This window comes from Rhinopithecus bieti, unplaced genomic scaffold, assembly GCF_001698545.2.
Source record: "Rhinopithecus bieti isolate Rb0 unplaced genomic scaffold, ASM169854v2 scaffold_986, whole genome shotgun sequence".
Classification (NCBI taxonomy): Eukaryota; Metazoa; Chordata; class Mammalia; order Primates; family Cercopithecidae; genus Rhinopithecus; species Rhinopithecus bieti.
Window position 1 is genome coordinate 932,134 of NW_016803218.1, and position 16,106 is coordinate 948,239.

The following is a 16,106-nucleotide window of genomic DNA, read 5'->3' on the forward strand; positions in this document are numbered from 1 at the left end:
AAATTTAATATTATTAGATTAATTAAAATTTAATATTATTAAATTATTACAGGCGCTCATGCTTATAATCCCAGTACTTTGGGAGGCCAAGGTGGGAGGATCACTTGAGGCCAGGAGTTCAAGACCACCCTGAGCAACATAAGGAGACCCCTGTCTTCACAAAATAACAATGAAAATTAGCTGGGTGTGGTGGCTTACACCTATAGTCCCTATACTATAGTTAACTATAGTCCCAGTTACTTGGGAGGCTGAGGTGGGAGGGTCCCTTGAGCCCAGGAGGTCAAGACTGCAGTGAGCTGTGATCAATGCCACTGTACCCTAAGCCTTGGAGACATAGTGAGACCCTGTCTCAAAAATAAAATAAAATAAATTTAAATAGCAAATTACCTAGGACCTGGCAATGTTCAGTTAACATCTACAGGCTGATTTGTTGATTTACAGTCAGTAAGAAAATCAAAGTGAGAAAAATAAATGACCATCCAGCACTATCTGTTCTTATTGCTTCAAAGAAGAAGACTTTAGAAATGTACATACTTACTCTTAATCGAGGACACTTGGACTTAGCCAGTACTCCCATGAATATATCAGGAGCGTTAAATTCTTGGAGAAATAAAGCCACATCCTGAAAAGAAAAATGATTATTAGCGTGGATATTGAATATTCTTCCCTAAACCCCAAAGCTTAGGCAACCATAAAATTCTATATCAAAATTAGAATTTTAGGCCAGGCGCGGTGGCTCACACCTGCAATCCTAGCACTTTGGGAGGCCAAGGCTGGCAGACTGCCTGAGCTCAGGAGTTCACGACCAGCCTGGGTAACACGGTGAAACTCCATCTCTACTAAAAATACAAAAAAACTAGCTGGGCATGGCAGCGTGCACCTGTAGTCCCAGCTACTCAGGAGGCTGAGGCAGGCGAATTGCTTGAACCCGGGAGGTGGAGGTTGCAGTGAGGCGAGATTGCACCACTGCACTCCAGCCTGGGCAACAGAGCAAGACTCTGTCTCCAAAAAACATTTAAAAATAAAATAAAATTAGAATTTTAGACACAAGAAAAGAAAAAAAAAACCACAGGCTTAGGAACTGTGTCAACAGACAAAAGGGATACTAGAGAGTCTTTATGGTAACTGGTCCCAGACAATGGAACAATTTTGTAAACAAATCTAAACTACCTACAATACTCCGGAGGATTATCCCACTCTTTTCTGCCCCGAATCTATTTACCTTAATAATGTTTCTGCCCACTAGGAATTCTCATTAAACACATCCAAACACATTTGGTGATTACCTATGAGGTATTAAGCTAGAAGTGGGGGACAAGGGAAAAAAGCAACATGCTGGGCACAGTGGCTCACACCTGTAATCCTAACACTTTGGGAGGCTGGTTAGAAAGCTGAGGTTGGTGGATCAGTTGAGCCCAGGAGTTTGAGACCAGCTTGGGCAAACATGGTGAAAACCCATATCCACAAAAAATACAAAAATTAGCCAGGTGTGGTGGCACATGCCTGCAGTCCCAGCTACTTGGGAGGCTGAGGTGGGAGGATCACTTGAGCCTGGGGGGGTTGAGGTTGCAGTGAGCCATGACTTTGCTACTGTACTCCAGCCTGGGCAACACAGCGAGAAAAAAAGAGTAAAACTTGGCTGGGAGAGGTGGCTCACACCTGTAATCCTAATACTTTCAGAGGCCAGGGCAGGAAGATCACTTGAGCCCAGGAGTTCGAGACCAGCCTAAGCAAACATAGTGAAACACCATCTCTACAAAAAATACAAAAATTAGCTGGGCATGGTGGTGTACCATCTGTAGTCCCAGCTACTCAGGAGGCTGAGGTGGAAGGATTGCTTGAACCCGTGAGGCACAGGTTGCAGTAAGCTGAGATATCGCCACTGCACTCCAGCCTGTGCAACAGAGTGAGACCTTGTCACAAACAAAAACAAAACTCCTTCTTGTCCTCCAAGAGCTTAAAACACAGTAGGGGAAAGAAGTCAAGAACTGCTATAGGGTCCCGTCCAAAACCGGAACTTGTGTTTTCAAAATCATCAACAGAATAAAAAGTCTGATGACAATGTAACTGTGGTAGCCTCATAACTTCTTCCTAGAGAGTCTGCCACAGTGCTGAAAGGGGCATAACATACAGATGACATGTGAGTGGACATGTGGCCCCAAATGGGCCAAATCTCACCTAGGAATGTAAGACACAAAAGCTAAGTCAGTTTGCTTGGGGATTTGCAATGTAAAATATATAAATAAAATTAAGTTTCTGGCTGTCTACTGCTTCAGATTTTCACTAAATTTGAGGTGTATATTTGAGAAGCCTTAACTTAAAATATAAGCTGCATGCATTAAAGGGCCCTGGAACACCTCAAAGAGAGACGCAATTATTCTCCACAGCAACTGAAACCAGTAACCTGCCAGACAACTGACTGGGAGAGACACACTCTACTTACTAAAAGACCATGGTCTGAGAAAATAATATTTTCAAAGATACACTCTAAACTGAAAGTCATAACAGCAGATTCTCTTCACTGTAAGTGATCAAGCTGTCTGTCCTGTGGGCAATTCTTTGTCACATGCAGAAATTTTTAAATTTAATGGTAATTCCTGGAGTAGCACAAGGGTGGCCTAACAATATCAATACCAACAGTAATAAAATTAACATTCATTGAACAAGTATTAAATGCCAGGCACAGTGAAGTGGCTTGCATGCTATCTCATTTAGTTCTCAAAACAACTCTATCAAACTAGTTAACATTATTAGTCCCATTACACTCATAAGCAAACTGAAGTTTAAAAAGTTCAGCAACCTGCCCAAGATTATACAGTCTCAGTAGAGTAAAGCTAGGATTTGAACCCACCTGAGTCTGACTTGAGCCTATGGTCTTGCTTTTTAAAAGAGATGGGGGTCTTGCTATCCTGTCCATACCAGAGCAGTGGCTATTCACAGATTCACAGGCATTATCATAGCTCACTGCAGCCTCCAACTACTGGGCTCAAGTGATCCTCCTGCCTTAGCCTTCCAAATAACTGGGAATATAGGCAAGTACCTAGTGAGACTATGTTCTTAACCACTACAACATGCTACCTCTCAGGTATTCATCTATTCATTCATTACTCCCCAAATATTTTCTGAAAAACCTAATAGGCACTGTTTTAGATTCTGGGGACACATCGGTGAACAAGCTAAATAAGGACTCAGTCCCAAGGAATTTTCTTTCTAAATAAATGAACAAACAATAAATATATAAACAACTGAACTACACAATTTCTAAAAGAAAATAAGATGGTATGTGCTAGAAACCCAGATAAAGGGGGCTACTTTAGACATGACATTGAAGAAGGTATTTCAGAAGGGGTGACATTATGCTTTGATGAGAAAGAATTTAAATCCATCAGAGGACACATGTAACAGAGCGAAGCAATTCTGTGGGAACACTGAAATGAGAGGTTAATTCTGACTGGAGGGTCTGGGGTGGCATCACAGAGGAGGTGACACTGAAGCCGGGCCACAAACAGTGAGAAGGATTTTGCCAGCTGGAAGCCATTCTAAACAGAGAGGCATGAATAGTACCCATGGACACATGAAAGTACAGGAAGTATCTATCTGGAGGTCTCTGGTCCTCGCACACTGAATTCGTGGTTACAGAGCAATAAGAGACAAGGCTGAGATATAAACTCACTAGACTTTGCACCACGGACTTCAATGGTCAGTGAAGAGCTTAGTTCTGAGTGGTGCCTCAAGGGCACCTCTTGTAAGGGAGCAAAAGGAGGCCAAAGAACATGACTTTGCCCCGCACCAATAGCACCAATAACCTCCTTCAAACAGCAGCACCGTTTTCTCAATTTTAAAACTGAGATTTTCACCCTAAGAGTTCATTTAAAACACAGGTTTTATTTCTTTTTAAAAAAAATGTAACCATAATTTATCAATAATTGTAGAGCAAACAGAAAGTAGATCTGAACAATACTCTCAACCAACCTGATCTGACATTGGTAATAAGATACTCCACCCAGCAACAGCAGAACACACATGCTTTTTAAGTGAACATGTCTTTTAAGTGATAGTAAAGACAAAGTAAAGACAAAGATAGATTGGTAAAGACAGACCATATTCTGGGCTATAAAACAAGTCTCAACACATTTAAAAGGAATCAGTGTTCAACGACCACAGCAACAGAAAGATAACTAAAACATTCCCAAATATTTGAATCTTATTTATGAACCAAAGAAAAAGTAAAGAATATTAGAAAGTATTCTGAACTTCTGTGGCCATGGTGGCTCATGCCTGTAATCCCAGTACTTTGGGAGGCTGGGGCAGGCAGATCACTTGAGGCCAGGAGTTCAAGACCAGCCTGGCCAATATGGCAAAACCCCATCTCTACAAAAAGTACAAAGCAAGACTCTGTCTTAAAAAAAATTGTAAACACAGCATATCAGAATTTGTGGAATACTGGTAAAGCATAAATATTTAGGGAAAATTTTATAGTGCTAGATGTCTATCTTTAAAAAGAAAGATTTCAAAGTATAAAGTATGTGGACAACTGATTTTTGACAAAGATGCAAAAGCAATTAGTGGAGAAAGGATCATCTTTTCAACAAATGAACTAGAACAATTGAATATCCATAGGCAAAAAAATAAACTTCAACCCATCCTTGCACTATGTACTATACAAAAATTAACTCAAAATGGATCACAGACTTCTATGTAAAACCTAAAATTACAAAACTTTTAGAAGAAAATGTAAGAAAACAACATAATTAAAAAACAGGCTGAAGATTCAAACAGGTACTTCACCAAAAAAGATACACGGAGTACAAATAAACACATGAAGATACTCATCGGCCAGGCGCGGTGGCTCAAGCCTGTAATCCCAGCACTTTGGGAAGCCGAGACGGGTGGATCACGAGGTCAGGAGATCAAGATCATCCTGGCTAACACGGTGAAACCCCGTCTCTACTAAAAAATACGAAAAAAACTAGCTGGGCGAGGTGGCGGGCGCCTGTAGTCCCAGCTACTTGGGAGGCTGAGGCAGGAGAATGGCATAANACTTTTAGAAGAAAATGTAAGAAAACAACATAATTAAAAAACAGGCTGAAGATTCAAACAGGTACTTCACCAAAAAAGATACACGGAGTACAAATAAACACATGAAGATACTCATCGGCCAGGCGCGGTGGCTCAAGCCTGTAATCCCAGCACTTTGGGAAGCCGAGACGGGTGGATCACGAGGTCAGGAGATCAAGATCATCCTGGCTAACACGGTGAAACCCCGTCTCTACTAAAAAATACGAAAAAAACTAGCTGGGCGAGGTGGCGGGCGCCTGTAGTCCCAGCTACTTGGGAGGCTGAGGCAGGAGAATGGCATAAGCCCAGGAGGCGGAGCTTGCAGTGAGCTGAGATCCGGCCACTGCACTCCAGCCTGGGCGACAGAGCCAGACTCCGTCTCAGAAAAAAAAAAAAAAGAAAAGATACTCATCATTAGGAATTAAGGAAGTCCAAATTATAATCACAATGAGCTATCACTACACACTTACTAGCATGGCTAAAATTAAGAAGACTGACCATACTAAGTGTTGATGAGGATGAGGAGAAACTGGACCTGGAATTATGTCTCACACACTGCTTGTGGTTATGTAAAACGGTAAAAACTGCTTAGGAAAACAACTTGAAAGTTTCTTAAAAAGTTCAGCATACACTTACCATATGATCCAGTCAGGCCACTTGTTATGGTTTGGCTCTGTGTCCCCTGCTAAATCTCACCTTGATTTGCAATCCCCATTGTCCCCATGTATCAAGGCCAAGACTAGGTGGAGGTAAGTGAATCATGGGGGCGGTTTCCCCCATGCGGTTCTCATGATAATAAGTGAGTCTCATGAGATCTGATAGTTTTATAAGCATCTGGCATTTCCCCTGCTCACACTTCTCCTTCCTGCCACCATGTGAAGAAGGTGCCTGCTTCCCCTTCCCCTTCTGCCATGATTGTAAGTTTCCTGAGGCCTCCCCAGCCATGCTGAACTGAGAGTCAATTAAACCTCTTTCCTTTATAAATTACCCAGTCTCAGGTATTTCCCTACAGCAGCGTGAGAATGGACTAATACACCACTCTAGGTATTCATCCAAGGAAAAGAAAAGTACATGTCCATACACACTTGTATACAAAAGTTCACAACAGCTTTATCTGTAATAAACCTTAAACAACTCCAACATTCATCAACAGGTAAAAAAATAAATTGTGGTATATACATATAATGGAACACAATTCAGCAATAAAAAAAAATAAGCCATTGATATACATAACATGGATGATTCTCAAAATAATTATGCTGCATAAAAGAGCCAGACCAAAAAGAGAATATGAGCACATTTATATAAAACTCTAGAATACACACTAATCTGTAGTGGCAGAAAGCAGATCAGCGGTTGCCTGGAGAGGATGGAGGAAGGGAGAGGCAAGAGGAAGAGATGACCAAGGACCATAAAGAAACTTTTAGGGGTGATGGATATGCTCTCTATTCCGATTACAGTGACAGTTTCATCTGCGTACACGTTGTCAAAGTTTATTGGCTGGGTGCAGTGACGCACACCTATAATCCCAGCACTTTGGGATGCCAGCGTGGGTGGATCATTTGAGGTCAGCAGTTCGAGACTAGCCTTGCCAACAGGGTGAAACCCTGTCTCTACCAAAAATACAAAAATTCACCGGGATTGGTGGTGCACGCCTGTACTCCCAGCTACTCTGGAGGCTATGGCAGGAGAATCACTTGAGCCCTGGAGGCGGAGGTTGCAGTGAGCTGAGATCCCCACTGCACTCCCGCCTGGGTGATAGAGACTCCATCTCCAAAAAAAAAATTATCAGTGTCAATGATACTTCAAAACAATAGGCAGTTTTTTTGTGTGTTAATTATACCTCAATAAAGTTTTAAATAAAATGACTGAAACAATGAATAGCCATTGACAATTTTTAAGAAGATGAGTACAATTAAGTCTGTATTTCTGGAAAAAAGATAACAGGGGTGGCAATGTAGAGGACAGAAGGGAGGTGAAAGAGACTAGAACAAGGATTTTAATCAGGAAGCTACTGCAAAAGTCTAGGCAATAAAACAAGAGAGATCACATAGGCCATTTAATCTCTTTTGGCCTCTATTTTCTTAACTGTAAAATAAGAGTACTACCTACATTACAGGGTTATTGTGAAGATCAAATAGAATACTATACATGAAAATGCTTTTGAGCTATAGAATAAAATACAGATATTAAAACAATGATTAATATTGCAACTATAGACATATTAGTTATTGTCCTTTCCTTCTAATACTATCATGGTATATTAGTGGTCTTCTAACTCCTAACCTGCTCTCAAATATATGGCCAGAGTTCTCTTTAGGTAGGTAAGTATCAGAACTTTCCTGGCCTACATGTTTGTAGGAATACATTCATAAGAGCTATGTATTTAGTCCGAATCTATTGAGAGCTCAGATCCTCCAGCCTCAAAGACAGAAGTTTAGCACTATAGCTCATAGGATCTCATTCCCTATATCATATATGAGTGTGATTACAGACAGGAGATAAAGCCTTTCCCCAGAGTGAAGGACTGAACCGTTTTTAAAACATCCATTCACCACCTCCTCACCCAACAGTCTTTTCAGAGTTTTGTTTCCAGCCTCATACCTCATCCATTGACATATCCCATACTCTGCAAATTTCATTCTCCATTTCTTCATCAAGCTCCATCTGCTGCTCCTCATCATCTGAGCTAGATTTGGTGTTTTCAGGGCTAACAATCTTCAGAAACACAAAGAAAGAAAACATGAATAAAAGTTGTCTACAATACTAACCAGGCACCCAAATACAGCAGGTGATCGAATAACATCGCCTTGTAACGTTGATGAGACAAAAATATTTGATTCCTGGCCAGGGCCACCGTCTGTGTGGAGTTTGCATGTTCTCCCCATGTGTGCATGAGTCTGTTCCAGATACTTTAGTTTCCTCCCACATCCCCCAAATTTGCACATTAGCATAACTGGTGTGTCTAAATGGTCCCAATCTGAGTGAATGTGGGTGTGTGTGTACCTGTGATGGGATGGCATCCTGTCCAAGGCTGGTTTCTGCCTTGCACCTTGAGCTGCTGGTATAGGCTCCAGCCACCCTCAACCCTGAACCAGAGCAAGTGGGTTGGGAAATGGATGAATACAAATTATTATAAGACAAAAATCTGTAAAGAAGACAATAATCATAGAGATGCACGACAATAATTATGTGGTAGGAACGTGCTCAGTAAGCCTGCCTTATTTGTTATTGTTTTTGGACTGTACAGTAGTAAGAGGTAGTCATTTTTGCTTTGTAAACATTTATTCCTTGATTTAACATAATCAAACAATAAAAGTTGTAGTGATAATCACTACAACCACCATCACTCACTAACTCACCAAAATTAGGTAAACAGTTATCTTGTTTTTATTAACCTTTCTTAAATGTATTTATAGCTCACATTTATCTCAATATTTAATACTAGATGTGTTTTGGGTCCTCATTTAGAAGTTTGGTGATGTTCTTGTGTCCAGAAATATGCCACAGGAACTTAACTCTTGTTTATATCAATTAGCTATGTAAAATTGGTTTCATTATCAGTAATTTTGCTTAAAGTCACAATTTCCAAAGAACCTACTGATGTTAAGTGAGGACTTACTTTAATAATAACCCATAATCGTTTAGAAGACACAAAGAGGCTACCAGCAAAGTATCTTTTCTTGCAAAAACCTTCTTTTAAAAACGTAGTGCCTTGGGTAAATCTATTCTTTCAACATTCACAAAGTAAATACTGTTGCTAGGCACTGGGGTAGATATACAAAGACGAATTAGATATAATCCCTTACTTTTAAGATTTTTTTTTTTTTTTAACTTTTAGGATCTAGTGGAGAAAGACATGTAAAGGGATAGTCATATTAGAAAAAGCAAAGTGGGCAGGGCGCGGTGGCTCAAGCCTGTAATCCCAGCACTTTGGGAGGCCGAGACGGGCGGATCACAAGGTCAGGAGATCGAGACCAGCCTGGCTAACACGGTGAAACCCCGTCTCTACTAAAAAAAATACAAAAAACTAGCCAGGCGAGGTGGCGGGCACCTGTAGTCCCAGCTACTCGGGAGGCTGAGGCAGGAGAATGGCGTAAACCCGGGAGACCGAGTTTGCAGTGAGCTGAGATCCGGCCACTGCACTCCAGCCTGGGCGACAGAGCGAGACTCCGTCTCAAAAAAAAAAAAAAAAAAAGAGAACAAAAAAAGGCAAAGTGATTCAAATGAATTGTGGACAAAAAGTTGTGGTAGCAAAAATGATGGACCAATGATCTATTCCCAGGAGAAGATGGGGAACTTTATCTTAGGTGTTGATATTTAAGCTAAATTTTAAAGGAAGAATAGTATTGTCATGTGAAGAAGGAGAGAAGTGAGTATTCAGAGGAAAGTACAAGAGTTCAGAGTTGAGAGAGGGCCTAGCATGTTTGGGGATGGTGAACAGTTCGCTGTTGATGGAACACAGTGTATCACGAGCAGATGAGGCTAGAAAATGCACAAACAGCCCTGGATCCCAAGCTTCAAGAAATATGCATTTTTCTCCTATGCAAGGGGAACTAAGCAGTGTCATGAACAGCGCTGTCTTTAAAGAAGATTATTCTGGCAGCTGTGTAGAAAATTAACTGGAGAGGATAGAGAAGAGAAGCAGAGGAACCAATGAGGGAAACATGGGGAGAAGAAAACTCACATTTACTGACAGCCTCCTATAAGTGAAACACCATGCTAAGCACTCTATGGCCATTATAATCTCACTTAACCTACACAATAACCCTATATACAATAATGTAAATATTATAATCCCATTTTATAGAAATTAAGAGAGAAACAGAGGTTCTAAGCCGTTAGGTGACCTGCAGCTAGTAGGTAATGAAGCTGTGTTTTTTGTCTTTTTGAGACAGGGTCTCCCTCTGTCCCGCAGCCTGGAGTGCAGTAGCTGGATCATAGCTCACTGCAGCCTCCAACTCCAGGCTCAAACGATCCTCCAGCCTCAGCCTCCTGAGTAGCTGGGACTACAGGTGTGCACCATCACGATAGGCATTTTTTTTTTAAGTTTGTAGAAACCAGGTCTATGTTGCCCAGGCTGGTCTCGAACTCCTGGCTCAAGCGATCCTTCCGCCTCGGCCTCCCAAAGTGTTGGGATTACAGACGTGAGCCACCGCGCCTAGTCAGAAGCCACGTTTTTTATATAAAAGTTGTATAACCCATAAAACACCATTTATTCTATTACAACTATAGTCCATGAAATATATAAACTAAGGACCTGGGCTTCAGAAATGACAGTGGGGATGGGGAGCAAAACCCGAGCAATGCAGTTACACGATGGTGTATTTTTGGAGAACTTGCGAAACTAAAATAGAACCGCAAGTATTCCAGCATCCCTACCATTATACTTTCCTCTGTGTCGAGAGATCCCGAGGGGCCCCAGATAGTTCTGGGGTCCGCAGCGGCCGGCGAAACGCAAGGAGCGAGGTCCCGCAGCGCACGCCTGGGGAGGGGTCTTCGTGGGGATGGCGGCTCCCGGGGCAGGAGGAGCCGCCAGAGGCGGAGCCCGGGTGCCTGGGGGATGTGGGGAGAGCCCACGCATGGCGCGAGTTTCCACACCTGGATGAGTCCGCTGAGGACGCCGAAGAGCCAGTGTTTGCTGTAAACCGTGCTCCCTATGCAGTCTCCACCTGCCACCTCCTCCTCCTCCTTGTCGCGACCCGGGGGCGGCGGCGAGGGGTTGCGATCCATGACTTTGCCGCGTTCCGCGCTCGAAGGCCGTGCCGGAAGCTGCGGAGGAGACGACCGGCACCCTAGTGCCAGAGCGCCCGGCGCTCCCGGCGGGACTCCCCCTACAGCGCCCCCTGCTGTTCGGAGCTTGGCCAGCCAGCCAAGATGGCTTGACCTCACCCACCCCATTCTACCCAGGACCCAGGCACGAACATACTCATAATTATTTGTCACCCTCACTGAATCAGGTGTTCCATTTCTCCAGGAGCTCTTAGCCTGATTGAAGAAGGAAGGGTAGGGGCAGGGAGGAAGCTTCAAGAACAGATGTAAATCTTAAAGCTAGCGAACTTACTCTGTTCGCCCTCTGTTCCTACAATCCTCTGATCTCTGGTCACCGTTGCCATTCCTAAAAATATCCGTGGGCGAAGCTGGATGACTTGTAAGGGATTCCAGGGATCCAAACTGATTCGTAAAGCTAAAAAGGCACCATTTGTCCCCATTGGAATGGCAGGTTTTGCAGTAGTTGCTGCATATGGATTATACAAATTGAAGAGCAGGGGAAATACTAAAATATCACATCACCTGATCCACATGAGTGTGGCAGTCCAGCTTTGTTGTAGGAGCAATGACTGTTGGTATGGGCTGTTCCATGTATCCGGATTTCTATGCAAAACCTAAACCTTAGAAGAAGAGATGTTGTCGTTGTCTTGTTGGAGGAGCTTGACTCATTAATGAGTCATCTCATTATTGAAGTTACATGTTTGTATTGAAAATAAATTATTTGAGTAGGTTCAGATGATACTATGATATTTTGAGTTTTCACTTCCTTTCGTGTAGGCTTGATTTGCCTTGTGACCAAATTATTAGTGACTCTAGTTCACTAACTAGATCATTCAGGGGAGTCAAGTTAACACACAAGAAACACGTCACCTAAATGAACTTGATGGTGTTAAAATGTTCAAATTCTTAAACTGTTAAGATGAAATTAATACTAAAGAAGATAGTAGGCCAATCCCGAAGTACTCCCAGTTTGCTGCAGAATCTTGCATGCTTTAAATGTTAAGAGTCCAATTTACTCCAGTTAATTTAACTATTTTCTGTCTGTCTTGTGGAATGGCTGACTCTTTTAGAACTCTTTGAAAAAAGTGCATGAAATATAACTTGTAAAGCCTCACACAACTGGCAGTATTGTGTGCATATGTTTAACCCAAATCTAGAAATCTTACAACAGACCTGCATAGTATTAGTATTGATTAAATAACCATAATTGTAAACATGAGAAAACCTTAATTATGAATTTCAGTTTTGCACTTTTGTAACTGCAGAATTACATTTTGCTGCTGTTATATTAGAATAATTTTCAGTGTCATCTTGAAACAGAAATGTGTATTTTAAGCACCTATGCAAAGGTAAATGAAAACACTTTTAAATGATTGCATTGTTTATTTTCTCCATAAGAATCATAAACATTAAACTAAACAAACTACCTATGATGGAATTGATTTACAACTATCCACTTTGATTTAATGGAATTAAATTTATAGATGATATAACCTACTTCCACATGAAATTTCCAAAATATCAGTATAATGTCCAAACAGGAATGGAGACATGCAATTATTTAAAATAAAATAATGTCCACTTGAATATTTTAAATACACAGTCATAACTATATTAGAAAACATAATGAAGGTGCCCAATGTTTGCCTAGAATTACTGTGATACTTAAGTCAAAGTCAAATAAAACATAGAGGTGAATCTCTAAATTTAAAGCATTTTTTTTTTTAGGAAGTAAGAATTACAATTCAGGGCACACACACAGATGAGACAGGTGGTTGTCTTCGATATATCGGGAGACCAAAGACTAGGTTGGGGGTTTTATAAAAAGGAGAAGTGTTACACATTGTTTTGAAAGAAATTTCATTGGTTTTAGTAAGGTTTGGGGGAGCTTGCAAGCTAGGATTGGTGAGAGATGGCAGCGGGTAAAATTAGTCTAGAGGCACAGTAGGTTGTTTCAGCAGCTGTTAGATAAAACTGGTCTCCATTTACAAGAGGCAGTTTCAGCAGCCAGGCTTGCAGAGAGTTACCTTTTTGGAGACAGAGGGTCACCCTATGTTGCTCAGGCTGGTCTCCAACTCCTGATCTCAAGTGATCCTCCCACCTCAGCCTCCCAAAGCGTTAAGATTACAGGCATGAGCCACCACACCCAGCTCATTTCTTTTATTATATACACACATATAGGTTATGTTTACCAACCATCATATTGATGTAAGTCCGCAGTCCAATACTTGCTGGTTTATGCTATATAATTTATGGTAAATTTCGACATATACTCATGGTATATTATTCGTTTTATTCTTAATAAAATAAAATGAGTTTCAAAAGAAGAGGCCAGGACTGGGCGCGATGGCTGACGCCTATAATCCTAGCACTTTGGGAGGCTGAGGTGGGCTGATCACTTGAGGTTAGGAGTTCAAGACCAGCCTGGAAAACATGGAGAAGCCTGGTCTCTACAAAAAAATATGAAAATTAGCCAGGTGTGGTTGCACACACCTGTATTCCCAGCTGGGAAGATGGCTTGAGCCTGGGAGGTGGATGTTGCAGTGAGCTGAAATCGCACCACTGCACTCCAGCCTGGGCAACAGAGTGAGATCCTTAAAAAAAAAAAAAAAAAAAGAAGAAGAAGAGGCTAGTCTAAAATTCATTTTTAAGTTGTTGACATTGCTGAGATAACCTCCCAATGTCTTCTCAACTTTTATTTGCGTCTGATACTCACAGTTAGGCTTCGTGAGTTTTTTTTTTCTTTTCTTTTCTCTTTGGCTCTCAGGTGCACAGAATTGGATTAATCATAATCCTTAGTTATTACAGAGTCTCGTATGTCATCAGTGTGCTAATGAAACAGAATTACATTTTATAACCAGAAATCAGTTTTTTTTCCTTTTTTTGTGTGTGTCCCCAATGTTTCTCACTTTGATCCTGAACATAGGTCAATTCATACCTTCCCTAGTTACTCAAAGGTTATTGAAAGTACTATACAGGGCCGGGCACGGTGGCTCAAGCCTGTAATCCCAGCACTTCGGGAGGCCGAGACGGGCGGATCACGAGGTGAGGAGATCGAGACCATCCTGGCGAACATGGTGAAATCTCGTCTCTACTAAAAAATACAAAAAAACTAGCTGGGCGAGGTGGCGGGCGCCTGTAGTCCCAGCTACTCGGGAGGCTGAGGCAGGAGAATGGCGTAAACCCGGGAGGCAGAGCTTGCAGTGAGCTGAGATCCGGCCACTGCACTCCAGTCTGGGCAACAGAGCGAGACTCCGTCTCAAAAAAAAAAAAAAAAAAAAAAAAAAGAAAGTACTATACAGGCCAGGTACGGTCTCTCATGCCTGTAATCCCAGCATTTGGGGAGGCTGAGGTGGGAGGATCACTTGAGCCCAGGAGTTGAAGACCAACCTAGGCAACATAGTAAGACCCTGTCTCTACAAATATATATAGTTTTTAATTAGCCGGGTGTGGTGGGGAGCACCTGTAGTCGCAGCTACTGGGGAGGCTGAGGTGGGAGGGTAGCTTGGGCCCAAGAATTTGAGACTGCAGTGAGTGGTGATCATGCCACTGCACTCCAGCCTGGGCAACAGAGCAAGACTCTGTCTCAAATAACAAAACAAAACAAGAAAACAGTGTTATACAGGTAGTAATTTAAAGCCATAGGTTTGATGGCCTTTAGTTTGTCTCAAAATGGTAACTAGAAAGTCCAGGTCCAAGTCATTATTTTAAGCTTCCAATTCATTTAAAATGAAAATTTCTCTCCTCTTTCCTAGTTCAGCCCACTATAGAGGGGTACTTTAGTCTGGAGGAGGATGATGACTTTGTTTCTCTCCCCGCTTTCTCCTCGCACAGATAGACAGCTGCTCTTTCTGACCTCTCCCCGATTAGCAGGGAAAGATTGGAAGTGAGAGGAGAGGGAAAGGAAAATGCTTACTTGACTGGTGTTTTCATAAGATGGTTTCATGTTCTTTGGACCCAGCAGGTATTTAAAGCTGATTCTGTGTGTGTGTGTGTGTGTTGTGGATTCTTCACATATACCACCTGTATCGCTGGAGACACCTCTCCACAGCTCCCTTGAGTAGTGAGGCAACCTCCTCCATCTTGCTTGTTTTTTTCTCAGCTCCTTATTGCTCCCCACACATACAGATTTGATATGAGATTCATAGATTAGTAACTAGGGTAGTTCATGGAATACATTCACAGGAGGAGTGATTACATGAACTCATGTGCAAGTATGTTTTATAAGTTCTAAACTCCAATGCAATTGCTAGTTACAGCAAATGGTTAAGAATGTTGACTCTAGCATCAAACTAGCAATGCAACTTGTGTATGTTATTTAAATGGTCTGTGCCTCAAGTTTCCTGAGCTCTAAAATAAGGATAATTAAAGTATGAGGATCCAGTGGATAACACAAGAAAGCACTTAGACCAGTGCCTGGCCCCTGGTCACCGCATCATGAATAGTAACTGTCATTCTATCACCTTTATCATGATCACACTTTCTTTCACTGCCATTGACTAGTTTAGAGGAGCTTGAAAATCAACCAGCAGGAGGACTGCCATATTAACCACTGACTCTGACAAGGATGGACCTGGATTCTCAAGAAGGCATGAACAAAGTGCTACAGAGGCATTCATTATTACCCCAGGGTAAGGATTTAGGAGCTGACAGATCTGATTCACTGAGAAGATGACATTTTACCCTGGCACGAACCAAGGAGTAGGCAAAGAGAAGAGAAATAGCTTTGAAAGGTATTTCTTAGTACCATGGACAGGGACTGGTTGACCCTGAGTTTGGCAAATGAAGTCGGGAAAGATTCCTGGGATTATGCCTCCGTGGCAGGAAAAGAGGGAAAGAGAACACTGAGGAATCCAGATTCCTGGGGGGAAGAAAAGAAGAAAGGACACAGCTGACTGGACAGAAAGGAGGCCTGGACATAGAGGGGCCTAGAAACAGTCCACTGTAACCAGAGATACTTGTGCCAGCAAGACCCAGGAGAGAGGGTCCAACTTGGGAAATAAACTATGTGGAGTGTCTGAGAACACCCTTCTCCAAGAATCCAGGATTTTCTGGGATTATGAAACGGATAGCCTCAGGCTATGCAGTGAACCTGGAGATGGTCACTGCTGGGGCCAATTCATTGTAACTCCAGGTACTTTTGCTTTTTTTTGCATTTTTATTTGATTTCTTTCTTTCCTTCTTTCTAACTTTCTTCTTCCTTTCTTCATTTTTTCCTTTCTTCTTTTCTTTCTTTTTAGAGACAGGGTCTTGCTCTGTTACCTGGGCTGGAGTGC

The 16,106-nt window shown here is 42.0% G+C and overlaps 1 protein-coding gene across 3 annotated transcripts in view; it reads right to left on the minus strand.

Annotated features, from left to right (window-relative positions):
* Nucleotides 1–10,842, minus strand: part of SAAL1 (serum amyloid A like 1) — a 30,966-nt gene extending 20,124 nt beyond the window's left edge. For 2 of the 3 annotated variants that reach the window (XM_017870211.1, XM_017870205.1), the window contains exons 1-3: nucleotides 10,660–10,842; nucleotides 7,663–7,776; nucleotides 539–622 (exon numbers count right to left, since the gene is read on the minus strand). In XM_017870211.1, the coding sequence (XP_017725700.1) occupies nucleotides 539–622; nucleotides 7,663–7,776; nucleotides 10,660–10,791 (330 nt within the window). In that variant the 5' untranslated portion in view covers nucleotides 10,792–10,842. Of the gene's footprint in view, nucleotides 1–538; nucleotides 623–7,662; nucleotides 7,777–8,064; nucleotides 8,398–10,659 lie in introns of those variants that run through there. The other variant, XM_017870215.1, reaches the window with a different exon arrangement.
* Between the last annotated feature and the right edge of the window lie 5,264 nt (nucleotides 10,843–16,106).